At 38.8% G+C, this 23,626-nt stretch overlaps 1 protein-coding gene and 2 long non-coding RNA genes across 3 annotated transcripts in view; 2 read left to right on the top strand and 1 right to left on the bottom strand.

The window, feature by feature from the left end:
• Positions 1-64: 64 nt before the first annotated feature.
• LOC146475420 (uncharacterized) lies at positions 65-23,354 on the bottom strand. The gene is made up of 12 exons (XM_085115844.1): positions 23,206-23,354; positions 22,224-22,373; positions 18,299-18,469; positions 17,835-17,981; positions 14,690-14,955; positions 13,721-13,821; positions 8,352-8,620; positions 7,479-7,666; positions 5,460-5,722; positions 4,640-4,836; positions 3,628-3,864; positions 65-2,425 (listed from the first exon to the last, which is right to left on the bottom strand). The coding sequence occupies exons 2-12, from the start codon at positions 22,371-22,373 to the stop codon at positions 2,285-2,287; spliced, it is 2,130 nt and encodes a 709-aa protein (XP_084971970.1). The 5' UTR covers positions 23,206-23,354; the 3' UTR covers positions 65-2,284.
• LOC146475421 (uncharacterized) overlaps positions 2,432-23,626 on the top strand; it is a 120,981-nt gene continuing 99,786 nt past the window's right edge. Inside the window, exon 1 of the long non-coding RNA XR_014865876.1 lies at positions 2,432-3,565. This is a non-coding gene — a long non-coding RNA (uncharacterized LOC146475421). The remainder of the gene's footprint in view (positions 3,566-23,626) is intronic.
• On the top strand, positions 5,738-7,461 carry LOC146475422 (uncharacterized). The gene is made up of 3 exons (XR_014865877.1): positions 5,738-5,913; positions 5,989-6,742; positions 6,803-7,461. It is a non-coding gene; the product is annotated as an uncharacterized LOC146475422 (long non-coding RNA).

Genomic DNA, 23,626 nt, shown 5'->3' on the forward strand with positions numbered 1-23,626 from the left:
AATTACTGGAACATTGAAATAAACTAAAGTATTATTTAGGACACTGGAATAATGTGTTAGTTACTGAGTTTTGTGTTCTGTATTTTATTTTATTTAATATTATGTCAACAAAACACATACAGTAATAATTAAAGACATCGACTTACTGGAAAATTACGATATAGTCCTCCTTTCACTACCGAAACAAAATTATCTACTACGGGTTTTCAAAAACCTCTAGGGGCCCACGGGGCCCGGTTATTCAAAAAGCAGGCCCTCCTCCCCCTCCCCGCCGGAAATGAGATTGTAAAAACACTCGTCGCGTTTAACGACGCCATCTTGGATGGATCTACGACTAAACAAGATTGAAAGTGAAGCAAGGTTTACGTTTGTTTTTCTAAAAGGTTTCCATTGCCTATTTCCAGGGCCAGCTTTAAAAGCAGCCAAACTGGAAATGAAGGACAAAAAGATTTTACAGGAACTTACATTTTCTTGATATTTTAATAAGTTCTCCCCGGTTCTTTTTTAAGAAAAGTATGGGGACAAGATATGAGAATTTGTTCTTTGATATTAGGGGTTAAACGGTTAAAACAACGAATTTCAGTTTTACGTCTGTTACACAGATCGCTACGTACTCATCCCAGTGATTCATCTATTACTGAATTCAGAGTCAAATCAAATTTATATTCTTATTTAAGAAAAAAAGACCTCAATTGGGTCCTCGCTAATTTCCACTGGCTACTACAAAATGACCTGAAAACTTTTTTTGTCTTTTAGAGAGACTTTGCTCATTGAACCGACAATTTTCCGGTTCAAGCGTCCGAAAGGACTGCAAAACTGCACTCAAATTACCTAGGCACAATAACCCAGTCTCCGTGAATCAACCTTTCAAGAATCAACCGTGATCAGCCTCGAATTTCTCCACACAAAACAGATCAGGTCATGAGAATAAAGACAATGATCACCAAAGACAAAATTTCTTCGTGTTCAAACAAATTCTCCCAACTAGTTTCAAAAGAAATGACAGGAAGACAGTGAAGAGAAGATGGATTTTGATGATCCAGGGGTTTGAAAGGTTAACTCGCCAACACTGGAAACGCAGTTGACACAAAGAAACGAAAGAAATTTCCTACAATAAACAGCTGTTAATTACAGCGAGATGAAATTTTTCCAAATGGCTGTGTTCCTCGTTCATGTACAACTATTTCAATAGGCCATAACCTAGTTGCTTTGAACCTCATTATGAAAGCGAGGCTAAGGGCAAAGTTTTTGTCATGGAAATTGGTTATCATTCATATGCAAACGAAACTAATTTTCATATGAAAAGACTGTACTTAGCCTCACTTTCATAATAAGCTTTACAGTAACTCAGTAATGGCCTATTAACATCGTCGGATTTTAAAGCCTCGAGCTTTTGCGACAAAACGGAAACGCTATATGTGTACTTAAGAATCTTTTAATTTGGCTGCAATTTTACCGTTTGTAGTACTCAGAAAGAAAATGCCATTAACAACAGCCCCTGAGAGTAATTTTCTGCAGGGGAAAGCCATAGTTGTGTTTGATAAGGTTGTTGATAAATTATCCCAGCGTTCAAACTCCTCTGGGCTTTTGAAATTCCAAGACTTTCCATGACCTTTTCAAGTTTTCCACGGCAAAGCATTCTCTTTTTATAGTGTCAAAATGCGCAGTGTTCATTTCTACTTAGGCAAAATCTATTTATTGGTTCCTTTTCGTTTTTTTTTTTTTTCAATTATTCATCTTCTTGCTTTTTGCTGTTTTTATTCCCTAAAAGAATGCTTTCAATTCCACTTAAATTCCACGATTTTCCAGGCCTGAGGAACGAAATTACAAAATTCCATGACTTTGTAGGTTTCCCATGGCCTCTTCGAATCATGTACCCATATCGTCTTGCAGTCTAGTCGCGTAAATCGGATGAAACAGTTTTACTCATGTTTGATGTAATATATCAAATGTGAGGAAGAATGGTTCATCAGATTTTCAAACACAGAGAAAAGCGCTTTGTTTTTTTCGACCAACTTTAGGTCGGTTTCAAAATAGGATGAAATACTCTCTCGAGTGTTTGATATAGCTTCTCAAACCATTAATAATTCGTGGAGAAATTCGAAGGAAACATTCAGTCAAATCACCAAATTTAATGATAATTAAGATCGCATTTGCAAACCTCCTTCATGGTAGTGATTTCCTTTGCTTTCTCTTCATAAATTATGAATGAGTTTGAGAAAGATTACTTTGGTGCGCCTGATTAAATTTCAGTGAAATTCCAGTAAAATACCACTCCACCCTATTAGGGATCGTCATTGTATTCGATGTTAATCTCCCGTTTGATGGTCAACCACTTTTGATCCCCATCACGAGCTGGTTGAGGGTAGTCACGTGGAGCATGCAAAGCATTTCGAAATTGATACGATGAGGCTAGAAGCAATCCCTGAAAACAAAAAACGACAACACATTTTGTCAGAATATTCTCTGAGAGGGTGGATCAAGGGAAAGTTAGACTGCGAGCAGTCCTACGTTTCTCCTCAGATTACACGCGTAAAGCGACGGTTAAATCATAGAAATTACAAAAGTGAACAAGGAGGGATTGGGGAGAGGGAGCTCGCGACTTCGTCGACCGCTAGAAATCTCGCGAGCGTGACAGAACTCAGAAGAGGAAAGAGACTGCTCGCAGTCTAAGAGAAAGTGTTCAAGGTTTTATGCACCCCATAACGAGAAGCTGAAAATTATGGGAAAACCTTGTCTTACAACTTACATTTTTAAACATTTCTTCCGTAGCATCCCTGCTTAGCCCCGAAAACAGTTCAAGCCAACGGACAAAAAGTTTCCTCTTTTGAGTTTCTAGATGAAATCCTAAAGTGTGACCATTCCAATGAAAGCTACTGAGCAGTACTTTCCTTTGGTGCTGTTTATTGTGCTCTGTAGGGGGGAATCTAACTTTTGAGTCTGTGAATGAAATCCTAAAGAGTAACTATTCAAGTGAAAGCTACTGAGCAGTACTTTCCTGTGGTGCTTTTTATTATGCTGTACGAGGTGTTTCTAACTTTTGAGTCTGTAGATGAAATCCTAAAGTGTCACCATCCAAGTGAAAGCTACTGAGCAGTACTTTCCTTTGGTGCTGTTTATTATGCAGTACGAGGTGTTTCTAACTTTTCAGTCTGTGGATGAAATCCTAAAGTGTCACCATTCAAGTGAAAGCTACTGAGAAGCACTTTCCTTTGGTACTGTTTATTATGCTCTGCAGGGCGGTTCTTACTTTTCAGTCTGTGGATGAAATCCCAAAGTGTGACAATTTCAATGGCGTATGAATACAGGAAACAACATTTAAACTGTTTGTCTTCAGCGTTCTCGTTGGTTGCCACTGAACACTATCCAGTTCTGGTACTTAATCTTGGTAACTAGCTAGCTTTCAAGGGGCGCCTGGGCGACCTGCACCATTTACAACGTCTTAAATGGTTGTTTGAGAGGACAAATTAAAGAAGGATTAATAGAACAATGTTTCCAACCCTAAAAAACACTGCAGCTGCAGGTTATCAGGGTCCAGCGAAAACAGAGCTTTGGAAGGGCGCAGGTCTACTGTCTTTTTAGTTTATGCTTCATGCCTAGCAGTAGATAAAGCGAAACATTACGTACATCGGGTTGGTTGGGGCCTCTGGTGCTTAATTTTGGACTCAGCTCAATAGCCGTCTGAGTAAGTGGCTCATAATCAGTCGGCTCTGTAGTGGCATACAGGATCATCACATCCTGGCAGCACTTTGGTTTTTCCTTGTCAAAATCTGGCTCAACCATACGGCGAACCGTATCAGGTTCCAGGAGAACTCGCTTAATAGCATACATCGACTCCTTGGGTTCTAAGACCTCAGTGTTACCCTAGAAAAGTAAAGAGGATTAAATAAGAGACCCTTCTCCAAAATGGCGGCAACAGATTTGAATGAGTTAAAATTGAACTCAATGAAAAACTGATACCAGCACTGGAAAGAGCGCCTTTATCTTAGAAACCTTGCAAAGTTTCAGCATATTAGGTGTTATATCAGCTTAGGAAATGTAAGATGAAATTTGACAAATTTACAGACGTTTGTGTGTCTGGGGGTATACGTCATACAAACGTCTGTAAATTTTTCATTTTTCAACTTACATTTTCTCAGCTGATATTACACCTGATATGCTGAAACTTTGCAAGGTTACTAAAGTAAAGGTGCTCTTTCTAGTGTTGGTATAGGTTTATAATTTTAACTTATTTGAATTTTCGACCGCCATTTTGGAGAAAGGTCTATTATGAGAGGTTACCTTCATTCCACACTGGTAATCAGAACTTAGTTGCTAAATTTCAAAGGAACTGTGTTCACGAATAGACAATACACATGTCACAGGTGTTAACCATTTAAGCCCTAACAGTGATCAGCATCAAATTTCTCCCTGTAACATCAATGCTTATTCAAACACTGAGGTCATGAGAATAAAGGATATGATCACCCAAGGTGAATTTTCTTGATATTTTAATAACTTCTCCACAGCACTTTTATAACAAAAGTATGGGGACAAGATAGGAGAATTTGCTCTTTGATATTAGGGTTTGATGCCAGAAACAATGAACAACAACTGTATGGTAGGGTATAAACACATCGCAACATTTACAAATACTTACCTTTCTCGGTGGGTGCAAAACCACAATGGAGCCATCGGCCCGATATGATATAACGCACACGTGGATAAACCTGTCTTCGTTATTGGTTACTTGAATCACAAGTGCGTCACCTGAGCCGTCTATAACTTTATGTCTTCTGCGGTAAGCCAGTGAGTTTTCAAGCTCAACTTTGTGTGCCCGAAAGGTTGGCGGGTCTCCTGCAATAAGGAGAAAATAAAAGTTACCATGTTGCACTAAAACAGCAGCAGCCCACAGAAGTCACCAGAACAACATCAACATCCTTCAATGAAGTAGGCCAGAGTTCAGCTGCTCCCTCCGGTCTTAGAAGTGAGAAGCACTGGCACAGCTTTCGAACAGCGCCTGGTAATGAAGCCTTGCTGAGGCAGACACATTTGAAACATTCAGGTTACAAATAAAATAGCTATCAGTCAATCAGACATCAAAATAAATCACTTTAATATGTAAGTGTCAATGTATTTAGCACAGAACAATAATTGGGGACACATTCCAGATCGAATTGGAATTTCAGGCCAGCAGGCCAAACGGTTGACTAGTTGGTTGCTGGGTTAGTTGGCCACTCCGTCAGTAATTGCACCCTTCACTTAACTCTTAATAATTTGGTCTGTCAGTCAACCGGCCAACTGATCGAACGGTGATTCCATCAGACAGCGTACCAGCCTGTCAGTGAGAGAGCCAGTCAATGAATAAGACAGCCAGACAATCTCTACTGGATCAGTATCAAAAAACACAATCTGACTTTGCATTGCCCCCGCCTCATTCTTTACACAAAGTGCCGAGAAATGCCGTCTGCAATACTTACCTTCAGAGAGATCAGTAGTTTGGATGGCTTCAGCTATCAGCTCATTCTTCTTATCAGGGGAACCTTCGAAAGATGGCACGTTTTTCACTTTGAACACTTTAAAGCTTACGTTTGTAAGCATGTTTTCATTTGCGTGCTTTGGGTTTATGGCAAACTTGTAGCGAAAATACTTGGATAAATTCTTTGCCATCAGATGTTCATCTCCAGTCAGGTGGTAGGGAACTATCATTCGCCCATTCTGGCAGGCCCGCCAGCACTGTTTACTATATGATAAATAAAGCAAATGTTTTATATGCTGGCTAGCTTTATCTAAGCTTCCCTATGTGATTATTGCTTAGGTAGATAGATGGGTAGGTAAGAAGATACAGTTAATTAAGGATGAAGGCAGGTAAGAAGGGAGAAGCGCGGATAGGGGCCATGCTATAAGTAAATATGTAGCAGACTAGAAGGGTAGGTAGGTAGGTAGGTAGGTAGGTAGGTAGGTAGGTAGGTAGGGAAGATAGGTAAGATAGGTAGGTAGGTGGGTAAGGTAGGGAGGATAGGTAAGATAGGTAGGTAGGTGGGTAGCCGGGTAAGGTGGGTAAGGCAGGTAAGGTAGGTAGCTAGGTAAGGTGGGTAAGGTAAGTAAGTCGGTAGGTAGATAGGTAAGGTAGGTAGGTAAGGTAGGTAAAGAAAGGTAAGTAGGTAGATAGGTAGGTAGGTAGGTAGGTAGGTAGGTAAGGTAGGAAGGTAGGTAAGTAAGTAGGTAGGTAGGTAGGTAAGGTAGGAAGGTAGGTAGGTAAGTAGGTAGGTAGGTAAGGTAGGAAGGTAGGTAGGTAAGGAAAGGTAAGTAGGTAGGAAGGAAGGTAGGTAAGTTAGGTAAGGTAGGTAGGTAGGTAGGTAGGTAGGTAAGGTAGGTAGGTAGGTAGGTAGGTAAGGTAGGTAAGGAAAGGTAAGTAGGTAGGAAGATAGGTAGGTAAGTTAGGTAACGTAGGTACATGTAGGTAGGTAGGTAGGTAGGTAGGTAGGTAAGGTAAGTTTGATAAGGTAGGTAGGTAGGTAGGTAAGGTAGGTAAGGTAGGTACATGTAGGTAGGTAGGTAAGGTAAGTTAGATAAGGTAGGTAGGTAAGTAGGTAGGAAGGAAGGTAGGTAGGTAAGTTAGGTAACGTAGGTACATGTAGGTAGGTAGGTAAGGTAAGTTAGATAAGGTAGGTAGGTAAGTAGGTAGGAAGGAAGGTAGGTAGGTAAGTTAGGTAACGTAGGTACATGTAGGTAGGTAGGTAAGGTAAGTTAGATAAGGTAGGTAGGTAGGTAAGGTAGGTAAGGAAAGGTAAGTAGGAAGGTAAGTAGGTAGAAAAGGAAGGTAGGTAGGTAAGTTAGGTAAGGTAGGTACATGTAGGTAGGTAGGTAATGTAAGTTAGATAAGGTAGGTAGGTAAGTAGGTAGGTAAGGTAGGTAGGTAGGTAGGTAGGTAGGTAAGGTAGGTAAGATAAGTAGGTAAGGAAAGGTAAGTCGGTAGGTAGGTAGGTAGGTAGGTAGGTAGGAAGGTAGGTGAGTTAGGTAAGGTAGGTAAGTAGGTAGGTAGGGAGGGAGACATTTAGTTAGGAAGAAGTAAAATAGGTAAGTAGAAGGGCACATGGGTAGGTTGATAGGGAGGTAGATCAGTGGTAGGTAGTTAGGTAGGTAGGTAGGTAGATACATAGGTAGGTTAAGTATGCAGGTAAGTTTGTAGTAATTAGGTAAGTGGGTAGGTAGGTGGTAGTTAGATGGGTAGGTGGCTCCTGTCTGGCCTTGTAGCTCAGTCGGTTGGATTCCGTCTGGCCTCACAGCTCAGTTGGTGGAGTAACGGTGATTAAATCCAGTTGCTGTGGGTTCGATTCCCACCGAGGTCAATTTTTTTCGTTTACTTCGCCTCATGTGCTCTCCCATTTCCTAACTTGGGCTAACGCTCAGTAGGAAATTCATGGGTTCACTTTAGCACTAAAACATACACTGCAGACTGAGTTAATTCTCTAATCCATCGTTTTAATTATACATACTCTTCAACGGTCGTGATGTCCAGGGTAACGCAATCTTGTCTTTCCTCTTCTTCGATGTTAAACATGTTCTGGGTTTCAAGAGACAAGACCATTCGGTGTCTGTCTTCTTCTGACAGCTCGGGAGGAGCAACCATAAGAATGGGCGTAAACATACTGTGACGGCGGCAAAGAATAGCTTTACACCCAACCTATGAAAAATGAAAACAACTTGTTTAAATGTTTACAAAACATTTTGAAAAATGTTGAGAACGAATTACGTGAAGTTCAATAAAATTTTCTACGCGCGATTAAAACGAACAAACAACAGAAAACAGTTAAGCATAAAACGAGTGAGTAAATGGGTATGCGAGTGAGTGGCAATGAATGAAATAAAGGCAGAACGATTGAGTGTTCAATGAATGAACTGCATTCATGGTCAAGAACGAAGGAAGACACAAGAAAAAAACATTGAATGCAAGCAGCCAAACACAGACGGTTAAGCGCAGGGAATGAAGAGTAGGAAAACGAGCGTGAGCCGATTGACAGTTGGGTTTGTGTGTTAATTAAAAAAGGTAAAATAGGTAAAGCAAATACTTTATTTAAACAAGGTTGGATTTAAAGCTAGCAGATGGTCCGTGCAAATCAAACAAGTATTTCAAACAAACAGAACAGAAACTCCTTATAAAAGCCAGCTACTGGGAGGCTTATCAGCTCGCTGTATACAATGGCCGAGGATTTGAACAAGGGACAACCATGAAACAAACCTAGCTTGTGGTCAGAGAGGGGACTCAAACCTGAGACCTCCAGAATATGGGTCCGCAACTCTTACCACTTGACCACACTGTCTCCAATGGATGGTCACGAATGAATAGATCAATGTACAACTGTCTTTACCTGAATTTTTCGATCATACTTATAGGGCGTCGCACCGCAAGACTTCAGCATATCGATGTCGCCAGCATTGATCATTATCGTGTCTATGTAATACCCATAAATCTCTTCACGGTTTCGAGATGCAGCTGTTTCATCTGGGGTATCTTCTCTGCAGATATCATATTCTCCCTCGACCACGCCATGCAAATGGCCGGCATTTAGAGAAACCTTATAAAATCCATCTTTGTCCCTCTTAACGTCAATAACTTCAAATGCATTCACCTGAGGAACTGTGCAAATAATAATTATAATAATAATTAATAATAATAATAATAAGAAGAAGAAGAAGAAGAAGAAGAAGAAGAAGAAGAAGAAGAAGAAGAAGAAGAAGAAGAAGAAGAAGAAGAAGAAGAAGAAGAAGAAGAAGGAGGAGGAGGAGGAGGAGGAGGAGGAGGAGGAGGAGGAGGAGCAGCAGCAGCAGCAGAAGAAGAAGAAGAAGAAGAAGAAGAAGAACAAGAAGAATGAAGAAGTTAATGTAACACACTCAGGTCGCGTCCGATCGACCTTATAACCACTAGCTTTAACGTTTAGAACTAACCAGACATAAACGAATTTATTACGTGGGATGCCTGTGCAGCCCACGTTATAAACTGGGGGCCGTTCGTATCCACAAATGCACATCTTTCAATTATTAACTCGTTTTAGATGTATCAAATTCAGTTTTCTCCTAGAGGGGATCTTTTTGTCTCCTATTGTCCTTATTGTCTTTAACAAAAACGGTCCAATCAGAACGCAATATCTTAGTGTAGGTCAGGAGGGATCGGAGGGGAGTTAATTACTATTGTGATTATTCAGGTCCTAGTGGTCTCTCGGTGGAACTGAAAAGGCTTGACTTTAGTGGCGTGGCCATATTGTTTTAATGTTTTAGATTCCAATGTGCCGTTTTCAAAAAGAAAATTAACCCTTTTGAAGCGGTAAATCGAAAGAATAACTTCTAAGAAGCACTCGATAGTAAAAACGGTGGAAATCGGAGAGTTCAAGGCGAAGGAATCATGCTTCTGTTTGACAGTTGTAGAACCATCCAGAATATGCAGGGGAAAGGTCATTAAGCTAAAACACAGATCGCATCACTTTGTCGAATTGATGCTTAAACGCAACTGGAAATCTACTTTACAAAAAGATTAAAGGCTTGATTGTCCATTTGTACTAAAAGTTTTCATTTAGGAAAGCTTTTTGCCTGTTTTCTTTCTGTTTTTTTTTTTGGTGAAACGAAAACAATTTGTAATCTTACACTTTTATTTACATAACCAGAAACGTGAGTCAGGCCACGTTATTGTAATAGAAATTCCGGTACAACGATAGGACGCGTAACACAAGGGAAACAACATAACGCTATCTTTGTGACTCAAAATATTCCATTAGCTAGGATAGTCTGCGAAGCATACAATTATAAGAATCAAGGGGCATCACACGTAAATGCCAGTATAGGCATCTTGTTATATATGTTTCCCAATTTACAAGGCACCTCTGGTCGCAAGAGCAAACGTCGGTTAAAAATCTCTTAACATAACATAACATAACGTTGATTTTATAATCTGTAAATTAGCATTTTTGTAAAGCCAATGCAACAACAAGAGACAACATTTCAAGTGCTTTGCTTATAAGTAAGTGTTCCTGTTGGTTACCCCTCGATTAATTAATTGATATTAATTAATTAATAGATTAATTAATTAACATTTTTACATTTTTCTCAACAAATCAAAAAACGAGTAAGTCGAAATAATTGATATGTTGATCAAAGGTTACTCCAAACCTTTGCGGGTGCCTTCCCGAAAAAAATTCGTTCGCGCGTTGTTTTTTAGGAAACCACCACAATCTATATATCGATGAAAAGCTTATTTAATACAGAATTCGATAAAATTATAAGCTAATTTGGTTATTCCTCTGCTAAGGCGAAGGAAGCCGGTAAACAGTAAAATGACAGAGCGCCATTCCGTCGAATTAATCGGGTATCAAACGCGCGTGATCTCTGACGAAATGTAGCTGCACAGTGTTAATCACAAATCATCAATCTCTCAAGGGGTGTGAGCATTTCCCCGTATTCCTATTGGTTTTCTATTAATATATCTGTCAAGTTCCAGTAAAAAAGAATTCGCAAACGTGTTGCTTTCCGAGGCCGCCAGGAGGGAAGTATTTGATTTAAAAAAAAAATTCCGACACCCTTTTGTTCCTCGTTGTTCAGTTAACTTTCGGGCCAAATTTCACGACATTTCGTCAATTCTACATACCCTATTAATTGATTTGAAGAAGAGGCATCTTGCAGAAATCGTAATGCGAGTTTTCGCCTTCTAAAGATTTAGAAGCATGTCACGCCTTCTCGGAGAATTATGTCAACACCGGGCTAACACTGTGAGCCGCCAGCCAATAACATAGTAGAACCCCCGACGTTCACAGGAACATTGCAAGTCTTCGAATTGATGAGCGTATTTTGGTTTATAAACCAAGATGTGCAAGAATACTAGAACCCCCAAAGGCAATCTCCTACACTTAACCAGGCTCGACAATGTAATAAATGAGGTTTAAAAGCATGGTTTTAGTTTTTTTATTTGTTGAATATGTCGAGAGATACGACTTTTCAAACCGTTTTGCCGGGTTACACGTTAATGAGCGATGCATAATTTCATACGCGTTCCACATGATAAAAAAACTCGCTTTCATTTCTCAATTGAAAATGAAGTTCTTATGAACAGTCTTTGATAGAATATTGAAACTACAATATATAAGGTTTTTAAATTTAACAAGATGCCTGCTATACTGGCATTACGCGAGATGCCGTGGCTGATTCATTTATTCCAACTGTGTGCTTCGCAGATTTATAAAACCATCCTTGCTAATGGAATAGTTTGAGTCACGAAGATCGCGTTACGTTGTTTCCCTTGTGTTACGCTACTCAGGGTTTCAAGGGAAATTGCGAGAATTCCATTGCGATAACGTAAGCTTCTCAATGACCTCTTTTCTGTCTGCAATTGTGGTCTAAGACTGTCAAAGACAGCACGATTCCTTCGCCAGGAACTCTCCAATTTCCACCGTTTTAGATGTCGAGTGCTTCTTAGAAGTTATTCTTTTGATTTACCGCTTCAAAATAGTGAAATTTCCGTTTGAAAACGGCACACTTGAGTCCAGAACATGTTAACAATATATGGCGCCACAATTTAATCCAGCTTTAACACAGGCGTCCCAAGCTCACGTTTAGAGAAAGCGAAAAATTAATTATCTATTTATTCATATATGCGTCACGGCTGTGTGAGTTGGAACGTGACCTTTCATCTTACGCGGTGTTGGGTTACATGAGAACCGTTGAGAATTTGAGCGCTTTATAAGACGTTGTATGGGAAATAACAGTGGTGGCATAAAAAGCCCAAAACAGCGAAAATAACGCAAAAGCACAACGGACACACAAGAGGTGAGTTCGTTTTAATCATCTTACGTAAAAAATGAGGATATTTTAATGTATTTAGCGTTCTAAATGAACGATATTTTATTCCCCATACAACGTGTTATAAAGTCAAATTCTCAACGGTTCTCATGTAACCTAACACCGCGTAAGATGAAAGGTCACGTTCCAACTCACACAGCCGTGACGCATATATGAATAAATAGATAATTAATTTTTCGCTTTTTCTAAACGTGAGCTTGGGACGCCTGTGGCTTTAATGGATAAATCAAATGATGCGTTGACGTCACACAGGTAGGGGTGAGTCGCGATAGAAGCGACAAGAATAGATTTTGATTGGCCTGCTGTCGTTGAAGACAATCAGAAGAGGGTCGTACAGGGGGGGGGGGGGGGGGGGGTCTCTTGCACGGTTCACGAACAGAAAAAATAGCAAATCAGGGATCATGGAAATGAAAATTTGATTTTCAAGTTCTTCACGTGTCACGCAAAACCTTAAGGTCACGGATTACGAAGAATAATTTATTACATTTGCGTTTCACGGGAAATAAAATCAGCTAATCACGCATCACGAAAATACCCCTGTACGACCCTCTCAGAACAATACATCCCGAGTAGGAGAGGGGAGAGTTTAATGAATAAATTAAATAAATTAATGTACAGATTTGTAGCTACGAGGAAGAAAAAAAAAAAGAAATCGACCCGTTTTTAGACACGGTATGCCCCCTCAGGGCATCCCGCGCAATGAAAGTACATTTACAGCAATAACAACATAAGAGTTGCACAGTTTCAAGGTGAAATCAGTAAAAAGTACAAGTGCGCAGCGTGAATCGTGAACTTGTAAACAAAACCGGAAACATACGTTTATGCGAATGTTTTTCAATAAAAAGCAAACGCGCATAATAATATCTCATTGCATCTCATAGCACATTTCAATAGCTTTATTTTGGTGCAAGAACGAGAATTTTACGATGATTCAAACCCGAGCTATAGATTTTTGAACATTTTGCGTCTTAAGTATCACGTAACACGCATCAACAGAGAGGCCGTTACGCGCACTGGAGATGTAAGAAAAAATAAACGTGTAGGTACTTTCGCTACTACGTTTTCAAATAGTTTATTAAACAACGTTTTAAAGCATGGTTTTTTTCCGTTCAATAGTTCAAAAGATATGAATTTTCAAACTTTTGGTTACACGTTAATGACTGACGCATAATTTCCATGCGTGCAAAATAATAAAAAACTCGCTTGAATTTTTCAAATGAAAATGAAGTTCAAATCGACATTCTATTATACAAGATTGAAAATAGAATATATAAGGCTTTCAATATCAATTAAACTACATTTATAGCATTAAAAGGATAGGAGTTTCCCACTTTTCAAGTTGAATCAGTGAACAGAAGAAGTACGCCTGTGTCTTTTCAGTTGTAGCATCGCGTTTTTGAGTTCTCTTTCGAGGAGCTCGTTTACAGCTTTCTCAGGAGCCTTCGTATGTGCCGTCCACGAAACACTGCTCACTGGTCTAGGAAGATTCAAGATACTTAGCACCTTCTGTGCTGCAAAGTGATAAGAAATTGACTTGCCTATTTCCAAAACCACAGCACTCAAACTCGAGTGTAAACAAAAAATGCTAATAAGTTGAAATGAAGCCGTTGGCGCGAAAAGGTCGCTGGGTTGTCCACGCCTTACAGAGATTATGTCACCTTGAAAACTTATTAACTTTTTCACGAAAATACCTTTTTCACAATGTTCTCGCGTGTGTTTTAAGATTTTAAATAATTTGTTTTTGAAAATATAAGTTTAAGTAATTAACTTTAATTTGATCGAAAAATAAACATTCGGCAAAAAGTAGCCCCTCGAAGGTTTGGAGTAACCCTCAATAACTATTCACTCTTAATTAATTATTTATTAAATTAAGAGTTAATTAATTAGTAATCACCTGTATCAGAAGTACTAAATAACATCAAATCCATCTTCCCGCCTTCAAACTGTGGTGTTTGGTCGTTCCACCCTTTCTCCACAAATTTTCGTTTAATTAGGCTGAAAAAATAAAAAATAAAAAATAAAAAAAAACGTAAAACGTATCAAAGAAATACAGAAATTTCTCTTAAAGGGGAAGTATCACGGAAATTTGCAGTCATTTCAAAACCCAAAAATGTTTGTCTGCCAGCAGAAACAACGTAATAATTGTCAAGTTTGTTATAAATTATCACCCTAGTGCAATAAAACTGTTGATTAGCGCCTCTGGCCAGACACAGAGTAGGCCGGTATGGATTGAAACTTGAAAAATATTAGGCTAATGTTTTTCAAGTTCTCGCATTTTTGTTTCCAAAAGGCGCTAGAACAGATGACGAGTTGTTCCTTTCAAGAATTGAGTTGATTTCTTTCCTCTCGTCATTCTACAATTATTTGGCAGCTGATTGAAGGTCTTTAATTTCATCATTTTTAACAAAAGATATCAAAACGTCAAGATACTTCCCCTTAAGTTCATTATCTCTTTAGCTAGCACAGGTAAATATTAGGGGCACCCAACGACAGGTTTATCTCAAATCCTTTGAAACACCATTTTAGGGTATCTGTAGATTCATTTGAGGCGGCGCTATAATATTTTTATCTGTTCGGTCATTCCAGGGGAACTAATTGAGTCTTTTCAAAATTACTAGGGCATTTTTGACCATTTCTCGAAAAGCTTAGGTCTTATTTCCTTTCCAAAAATCTAAGCTGACCTTTTTTCGGTATCTGAAACCAAATTTTTCGATCCGAAAACAATAGGCCTTAAATTTTCCATATCATGAACGTTCGAGGTGAAAATTTCCCTTTAGAAAATTGTAAGGAATTAAGGGCCTTCCCAACAGATAATTTATCTAAACGATCCGTTGGGTGCCCCTGAAATATTACATCGGTTCACCTTTTGAGAATGCTGTAAGATATCTTCTTGTTTTCTTGCCGTGCCTCATCAATAGCTTCTACCAATGCACGCGTTAAACACCCCTGGCCCTCTACCTCATATGCTTTCTGGTTGGATGCGGCAGCTGCTATATGGATGAACTTATCATGCTGGGATGGCTTCCAACCCTGCGCCTTCAGCATTCTGTTCACGGGGTGCTTAAGTTGTGTTGCTGACTGTATTGGATTTGGGGGCTGAGTTTCTTGACGGGGTTCATATTCATTTGGCTATCAAGGGGGTAAACAAAATGAACTGTTTCTTTTTTCCTCTAGGCAAGGGAGTTAGAAACTGTGCTGCTGCATCGGTGAGGGAGTGGAAAAGAATTTTGGTTTTATCAACAGAGCTAGGGTACATTTCTTTGGGAAAATCCAAATTGGAGTGTTAGCTCTTTGCTAGAGCAAATCAAGGAATTTTGGTTTGTATATGGTTTATACAGCTATTTCAATTAACGTTGTCGGATTAAAATCAAGCTAAAAGACAAGACCGCAAAGTTTTGTGGGATTATTTTTTATGAATAATTTCATCAAAATCATCCATGCATGTGCAGGTCATTGTACTGCTAATTACAACCCATTTTTTCTCCAGGCATGACTGATTTTGATGAATTTATTCATAAAAATCCCACGTAAACTTTCGGTCTTGTCTTTTAGCTTCATGCTTTGAACAGACAACGTTAGTTGAAATGACTGCATGTATAGTGAGAGACTAGTAAAGCTACACTATTGGTAGGAGCATGGTGGTGTGGACTGGCTTAGCTCCCAGCCACAGTACCCAGCTGTTCTCTCAACATAGTCAGATCAACTTTCAAAGCTACCGTCACTTGACTTTCCCGGAGAGAATAGCATAGGAGCTCAATATAGTTTTAGTATCAGAGAGCTTTAGATTGTCCATTAGATTTTTATCTCTTATTGACAATTTTTTTTAACTCAACAGTAGTTTTCTTTTAATAGTTCCTTGACTACTTCCTTCAGATCGCATAGGGTACACTGCGTGCCCTATGTGGTTCTAAATATATTTTAGCATCCATACACTTATCAACTGCACATACAACAAATTTATTGAACAAAATTTTTCTTCAGAAAATTTTTTTTTCAGAAATGAGATGCTGTCACAAGTTAAACATTTTCAGTCAAACAGGTGTTTCTTGAGATTCTTTACTCTGAATTTTTGCTGGCTGATTTTCTGGCAATGATTTTATTGTTAATTTTTATAAGTCAATTTTTTGAGTTGGATATTTTGAAATACGAACTTTTAACTTGTAAATAGCTTGGAATATATTAATAAAGAGATTATAATAATAATAATAATAATAATAATAATAATAATAATTATTATTATTATTATTAATTATTAATTAATATAATCATTATATAATTATTAATTACTATTATTATTATTATTATTATTATTAACATTAATAATTTACATGTATGCGTATTATAAATGTATTATAAATAGAAAGTAATGTATATGTGGGCAAATAAACAACAAATTATTGTATTTAATGGCATGGGATTGCTTTGGTAATCTGTTTTCAAACAGGAAATATATGATCCAATTTACAACAAAGGGATCATCTTCTGCAATATGGACCTGCCATCCAGGCAGTATCATAGTATATTACACTGTTAAATAAATCTTTATCTAATCTCTAAGTTAGTACATGCAGTGAGATTGGTCATTTGTGCGGGCCATACTTCACTGTACGTCCTGCTAAATTTCCCTTGACTTCAACTAGTTTCCTTTCCCACGAGCCCTATTAAATTCAGAGATATAGTAAATATCTTACTTAAACCTCATTTTCTTGGTCCATACTGGAAGTTACGGATCCTCATTATTTGACCTGTTGATATTTGGCCCGCGGCCTTCATGCCTTGGCCATAAATCAACAGGAAAAAACTTGGTCCGTAACTTACAGTACAGACCTCGAACCCAGTTAGTAAGAGGTATATGTCACCTCTGTACATTCTTGACCCATCGGTGCACTGGGTACTGCATCAGTTGAAAGGCTTACAGGAACTGAAAAGGCCAGGTCATCACACTGTTCTGATTGGTTGCTTTCTAATGTTTGACACAAGCGGATTTTAATTTTTCACAGTATTTATTGCTGTACTCATCAGACAACTTATTATAGCTGCAGTAAATATAAATATTTAGAAATTAGAAATTAGGATAGGGACAGATTTAGAACATTAAAGCGATGATTCTACACCAAGGCGTGGTTAATCAGTTGTTGATCAATCCTCTACAAAAAATATAGCTCTAACAGAGAGAGCATGTACTTTATAATTATCACTTGTGTTTAATCATTGCTTTCAAGATGAAACATTTGAGTCATGACTCAATTCAGAATAAAAGGAATGATGACAAAAAATGAGAAACTTTGATTTTACACAAACTCTCTCAACTAATTTTATAAGAAATATCTGAAGAAAACGAAGCAGAATATTCATTCTGATACCGGTGCTTTAAGGGCTATAAGTATTGCATATCTGTCTTTTCCACTGAAAATTTAGAATAAAGAAAATTAGAAAATTTAGAAAATTTAGTCTGCAGGCTGTGGTATGGAGTCAAGACTATATATTGTAGCTTTGCCTTATATTGGAATACTTCACTCTAATGACGAACTGTGGCCAGTCGACCAATCAGTGATTAGGCATTTCTTTGATACCATTATTTTATAGCATCAGTTGATGAAGAGTCGTAGCAATGATCCATCAAATTATAGTGTCGGGATTAAGTGCTAGAAATTACCACTGTGAGTCACTTCAAGTCATGTTAATAATTTTTTAATAGCATTATTAATCTATTATTATTACTATTATTACTAATCTTTAATTATTAATTATAATCAATTATATAATAATTATATATTTTTTTTAAATATTGTGATTTCAAAATAATAATAATTGGGTGTAATAAAGTGGTAATTGAACTTCGTGTCGTGCAATTTTGGTCGGAAATCATACGTGTGATTTCAAATTAAACACCGGACCTGTGCGCTCGTTCGATTTTGAAATCATGCGTATTATTTCAAACCAAATTGCACTCACACTTAAGTTTAATTACCATTATGTACCATTTTTGGCTTTAGAGTAGGGCCTTCCTTGGCACCATATCCACGGTACAAGCGACCAGAGAAAGAGCAGTCAAATATGGTATTGACCAGGCAGTCTTTTTGGATTAACCTCAACAGGGGAGGCGTGAAGTGTTCACCTGTTATGCACACATCACATATGTGGTACTGGTCAACCTACAGAATAAAAAAAATTACATATTGTTATATACCTAGACTACTCAACAAAACAAGCACGTACTGTGATTGGTTGATTCTTGGTCATGTGCCCCTGATCAAATACAGATGTATCACGACCAGGAAACAATTCCGCAGTTGTTGCCCTCTCAGTCGTTTGTTTGTTTGTTTGTTTAATGCTGTGATTGTTGAAGGGATTTCTAAATATATTAAACAATTATAGCACTAATGTATGGTCCCTCGAGTCCTGATGTATCCCTCGACTTCGTCTCAGGAAACATCAGGACTGACTACAGATGAGTGAGAATTTATCTTACCATTTGCGTGGTGAGACCAGCGGGAAGCAGGCCCCGATCATGCTCCTCCGTTAATTGGTAACCATGGCCACTAAAGTAAATGACGACCACTGATCCTTTCTCAGCAGTGAATGAGAGTTTCTCCAGGGAGGAGAGGATCTTGTCGTGAGATGCCTCGTCACCCAAAAGAGTCTTTTAAAAAGGATTAAAAAAAAAGTAAAACTGTACATGGTTGAAACCCAGGAGTTGTGTAATATGTAGATAATTAAATTAAAATCATCTGGGTAAGTGTCAAGTCCTGAAAAGTACTGTTTGAGGTGACATAGGAGGGATTTAATTGGAATAGCATTTAAGGAAAATAGAAAACATGAAATTCCTGTTGATATATTTTTTTAGATGGGAATAATACAAAATAATTCTGACCTTTGATGCTAATGTCGATACTCAATTTTTCCATGAAACTGAAAACAGTGAGCAGCAAATGTATAAGGATAAACAATTATAGTCACATGGTCATTTCTGTCATTTGTTTGCGTACCCTTGCGAAAATTTTTCCGAGATCTCGGTCGAGATCGCGGGCGAGATCTCGGCGCGTTTTTGGCCGCCGAGATTTTCATCTCGCCGAGATCTCGGCCGAGATCGCGGTCGAGATCTCGGCGCGTTTTTGGCCGCCGAGATTTTTATCTCGCCGCGATCTCGGCCGAGATCTCGCCACAAATCTCGGCGCGTTTTTGGCCGCCGAGATTTTCATCTCGATGAGATCTCGGCCAAAAACGCGCCGAGATTAGTGGCGAGATCTCGGCGAGATGAAAATCTCGCCGGCCAAAAACACGTCGAGATCTCGCCAAATCTCGGCGGCCAAAAACGCGCCGAGATTAGTGGCGAGATCTCGGCGAGATGAAAATCTCGCCGGCCAAAAACACGCCGAGATCTCGCCAAATCTCGGCGGCCAAAAACGCGCCGAGATTAGTGGTGAGATCTCGGTGAGATGAAAATCTCGGCGGCCAAAAACGCGCCGAGATTGATGGCGAGATCTCGGTGAGATGAAAATCTCGGCGGCCAAAAACGCGCCGATCTCGCCAAATTTCGGCGGCCAAAAACGCGGAGAGATTAGTGGCGAGATCTCAGTGAGATGAGAATTTAGACGGCTAAAAAAATGCGGCGAGGAATCCCTGGCGAGATCTCGGCGAGCTAGCATCTGCAGCGGTGTACTGAAAATTTGATCGTCAGACGTGAAAGTAAAGCTTTTTGGTTTGAAATTCTTAATCAGCGGAATAACATTGGAAGGATACTCATAACCGAACTACGTTCTCAAGACGCCCCTAAGCATTTTCCACGAAAAAGTGAATATATAACTTCTGTAAGTAGGCCCGGTTCAGACGCCGAACTTTTCATGAGCCGAACCTAATACCTCGAATTAAGTACATGAAAAGTTCGGCGTCTGAATCAGTTGAGAACGGCTGTTTCAATTTGGAACGGCTCAGCCGTTCTTCCCGCCTGATTTCGGCTTTGGAACGGCTTTGATTCAGACGTCGAACTTTTCATGAGCCGAACCTAATGCATAAATTATTATAACGTATTTCAAATAAAAAAATTAAAAATAAAAAAATAAAAAAAAAAACGCTTACATTTCGATTGGTTTTGCTTCAAGTAAATTAAGTTCGTCTAATTAAGTTCGGCGTCTGAATCAAAAGGCGGGATTTTCGTGATTTGGACCGACCTTAATTTGAATTAAATTCGGCTCGTGAAAAGTTCGGCGTCTGAACTGGGCCTAAACAACCACTTACTTTCTACCGTATCATTTGAATCATTACGGCTGGGAAATCTGGACAAAAGAGCAAAACTAAGCGGTAAGCTTATGATCTAAATGAATTATGCCAACTAACTGCTTCAAATTGAAAACGAATATAGAAGTTGTGAATCACCAACAATTTATTTCAAAAATTTTACCTTCGAGGTTTCGAGTTATAAAGACAAAATCGTTCGTGTAGCTAATTACGCTTTGTGAAAGCTTCTATCGATTTCTAAACAAACTCTTTTACTCGCAGTGTTTCTTTAAGCTATTAAGTAAGATGAAATACGGATAAATAATATAAGAAACTAACCTTTTTCTCAATCAAGAGATACAAGTCTGTGGAAGAAAGCCATTAAAATCTCAATTCTCGCGCAAACTTGATGGTCACTTCCACTGAGTTGATTCTTAACACGCTTATAGCTTAACGAGCTTGAACATCCCTTTAGCAAATTTTAAGTCCTCCTTCTCCAGCACCTTAATTATCCAGGACATTCCGTATTCCGTAAAAAACGTGCGGTGACTGAGTTCATAGTGTGCAGTTCAGTTTAGTTCAGTTAGTTCGGATACCGTAGTTTGTTAACTTAATCAGCATCATTTTTGTTGACCAGTGCTCATCATATCCCTTGTGTGCTATTCTCCGGTTGACCACAGGTTCTTTTATCATGATTCCCAGCCATAAACGAATGGTTAACTTGTCATGAAGCTTAACTTTTCATATTTTCTGCAGGATTAATTTTTGTGGCCTCGCAAACCTCAAGTCAAACTTTTTTTTAGCTTACGCGAGCATCGCCGGGTGGCGTGATTGAATTAACCAATCACATCGCCCAATTCACGTTGTTGTTGGGGACTCTCGCGCCATTTGTCAAGTGGCAAGCCGCGGAGACGGCAAGTTGTTTACGAGGATTGAGAGACAGATTGTGAGGGAAAAGAGCACAATAAAAAAATGTCGACAACTGAAGACAGTGTAATGAAAAGGGAAAGAACGCGTTTTCAAAAATTGTGCTACCTGTACCGAAAAATCGTTCGCAGCAGGCATTACGACATAACTGAAACGCCTTTTGAGGGACAAAAATCGCCTAAAAAGGTGAGTTAAAGATTTAGACAATAAAACGATAAGATTATCAGGTCAATGAATTCATTTTATGATAGTAAATAAGTATGTTAACGAACGTCCGGTGTGAGCAGCGTTCTTCTCACTTTTATCTTAAGACGCGCACTTAATATTAATCTGCCGAAGCGCGATCTCGGCTAACAAGTTAAATCAATTTAATAATTAAAGCTCATCGATTTCCAGTTATAGCATGAAAAAATGAAAGCAAACATTATTTTCACCGAGGGTTAAGGTGAAGTTTTAACTCATTCAACCTCATAACTTAATCCTTACTACTGAAGAGTTTACATGTCTTCGTTTCGAATCTGGCGAAGATCGCGGTGTCTTGTCGCGATCGTGGTTGTCTCGGCAAGATTTTAGTTTTCTCGCCGAGATCGCATTTGTCTCGGCGAGATCTCGCCTGTCTCGGTGCCCCTAAAAATCTCGCCGAGATGGAAGACGCAACCGCAATCTCGGACAGATCTCGCTGAAGTTTTTCGCTCTCTAAAAATCTCGCCGAGATCTCGGTTACCTCGCCGAGATCTCGCCTCCCTCGGCGAGATTAACGCAATCTCGGCGAGATCTCGCTGAAAGTTTTGCCCTCTAAAAATTACGCCGAGAATTACTGAAATCTCACCGAGATCTCGGTTACCTCGGCGAGATCGGCGAGATTAACGCGATCTCGGCGAGATCTCGCAGAAATTTTTTGCCCGCTAAAATTCTCGCCGAGAATTACTGAAATCTCGCCGAGATCTCGGTCAACTCGGCGAGATCTCTCCAATCTCGGCGAGATAACCGAGATCTCGGCGAGATCTCGCTGAAATTTTTACAAGGGTATAAACGTAATATTTCTAAATCTCTCTACTGACTGTGGTCCATCTGTTTTGTGGTTTGTTGGGTCCTGCTCGAGTTAGTAGTTTTGACCTGACTTCCCTAAGTGCAAATGTTATCGTGACACTGGGCATTATGCCGTTCTCTGGAATAAACGTGAGAATTGTAGGGACTGTCTGATCTGCTGTCTTGAAAGTAAAACAAGGTAAATTCAAAACTTTCTGACGTACCTCAATATCCTCTGACTGGAATCCACTCTTAGAGAGCATGTCTTTCATTAGCCTCACATCATTTTCGGGACCATCAAGAGGGCCACAAATGTCAGAGGGTAGGTCTGGCGAATAGCTTGGACCAATCAAGAGTGCTCGCTTTGCAGCCATCTACCATGTAATAAAAGAAGGAAATATTTTCAGTACATTTTAATTATGCCATCAATCTATGCCTTTAATTAGTATGATTTCACAAGTAACGTAACATCATCATTGGACCATGTGTTTTATAGTTAGCTGTAGTGATCGCCATGGTAGTGATCGCTATCTCAGTCATATGTCAACCAAATTATAGCAGACGCGTTCTGTCTACCAGTTTTTGACATGAATGTCAATATATATTGAGATATCAACAAAGTGTCAAAAATAGATATCGACAGTCTATTGACAAATATATTTCGGCCAATAGACCTTATTCATAAATGGTGGCGGATAAATTATTCCTTTGTTTTCATGAAAATTAGCCTTACTAGCCTTGTCAGCAAGTGCAAAATTCAAAAAGATTTTTACTCTGAAATTAGGTTAGTAGGCTAATTAACATATATTGAAAAGAATAGTAAATTGGCCGCCATTTATGAAAAAGGTCTATACTCTCTGTTGAAATTTTGATGAAGTATATATCACTGATGTGCTGGTGTATTGCTAGCTATATCGGCTGACAGACACCTTGGTTGATGTGTTGACCGAGTCATACAGTGTAGTCAGGTACGTTGTACAGGTTTGCAGAGATGATTCTGCATGCGTATTTAATATGCAACACAAGAAAAATGAATGTTGTGATTAACATGTCAGAACCAGTGAGTCAGCTAGCCAGAATGTAAAGATGGAACTGTTTCTGATAAAATTTCCAGGCTGAATGCATGCCAAATTGGAACAACTTTAGAGAAATTTGGATTCCAAGCACAAATTGTCACTAAACGCCCATTTTTAAGTCAAGACTTACCAGTAATTAATACAGTGAGTAGGATGGTGTAGAGTTCCTTCTATAGCCTGGTTTGAATGAGGCACCTTACATGGACCATGCACATGCATAAAATGTTTCTCAGTCTCTCTTTCCCCTTAATGTATGCTCACTGACATTAATTAGAAACCAAAATTAAAATAGGTGTCAAGATTTAATTTAATTCCATGGGCTCCTGTTAATTCATGGCTTTCCAAAAGTGAAGGTATATCTTTTTCATTTTTCAACATCATGGCGAATAAACTAAAAATACTAGATCTTGAAAATTCAACAAAAGCCCACAATGAGATATTATTTGAGATGAATTAAGGCTTTAAAAACTTTTCCATCTTTCATTAAGTCAATGGATATTAAGGATAATCTGAATGTGCATCTATACCGGGATTTAATACTCACACACACA

Source organism: Pavona decussata, unplaced genomic scaffold, assembly GCF_977016875.1.
Source record: "Pavona decussata unplaced genomic scaffold, jaPavDecu1.1 SCAFFOLD_84, whole genome shotgun sequence".
Lineage (NCBI taxonomy): Eukaryota > Metazoa > Cnidaria > Anthozoa > Scleractinia > Agariciidae > Pavona > Pavona decussata.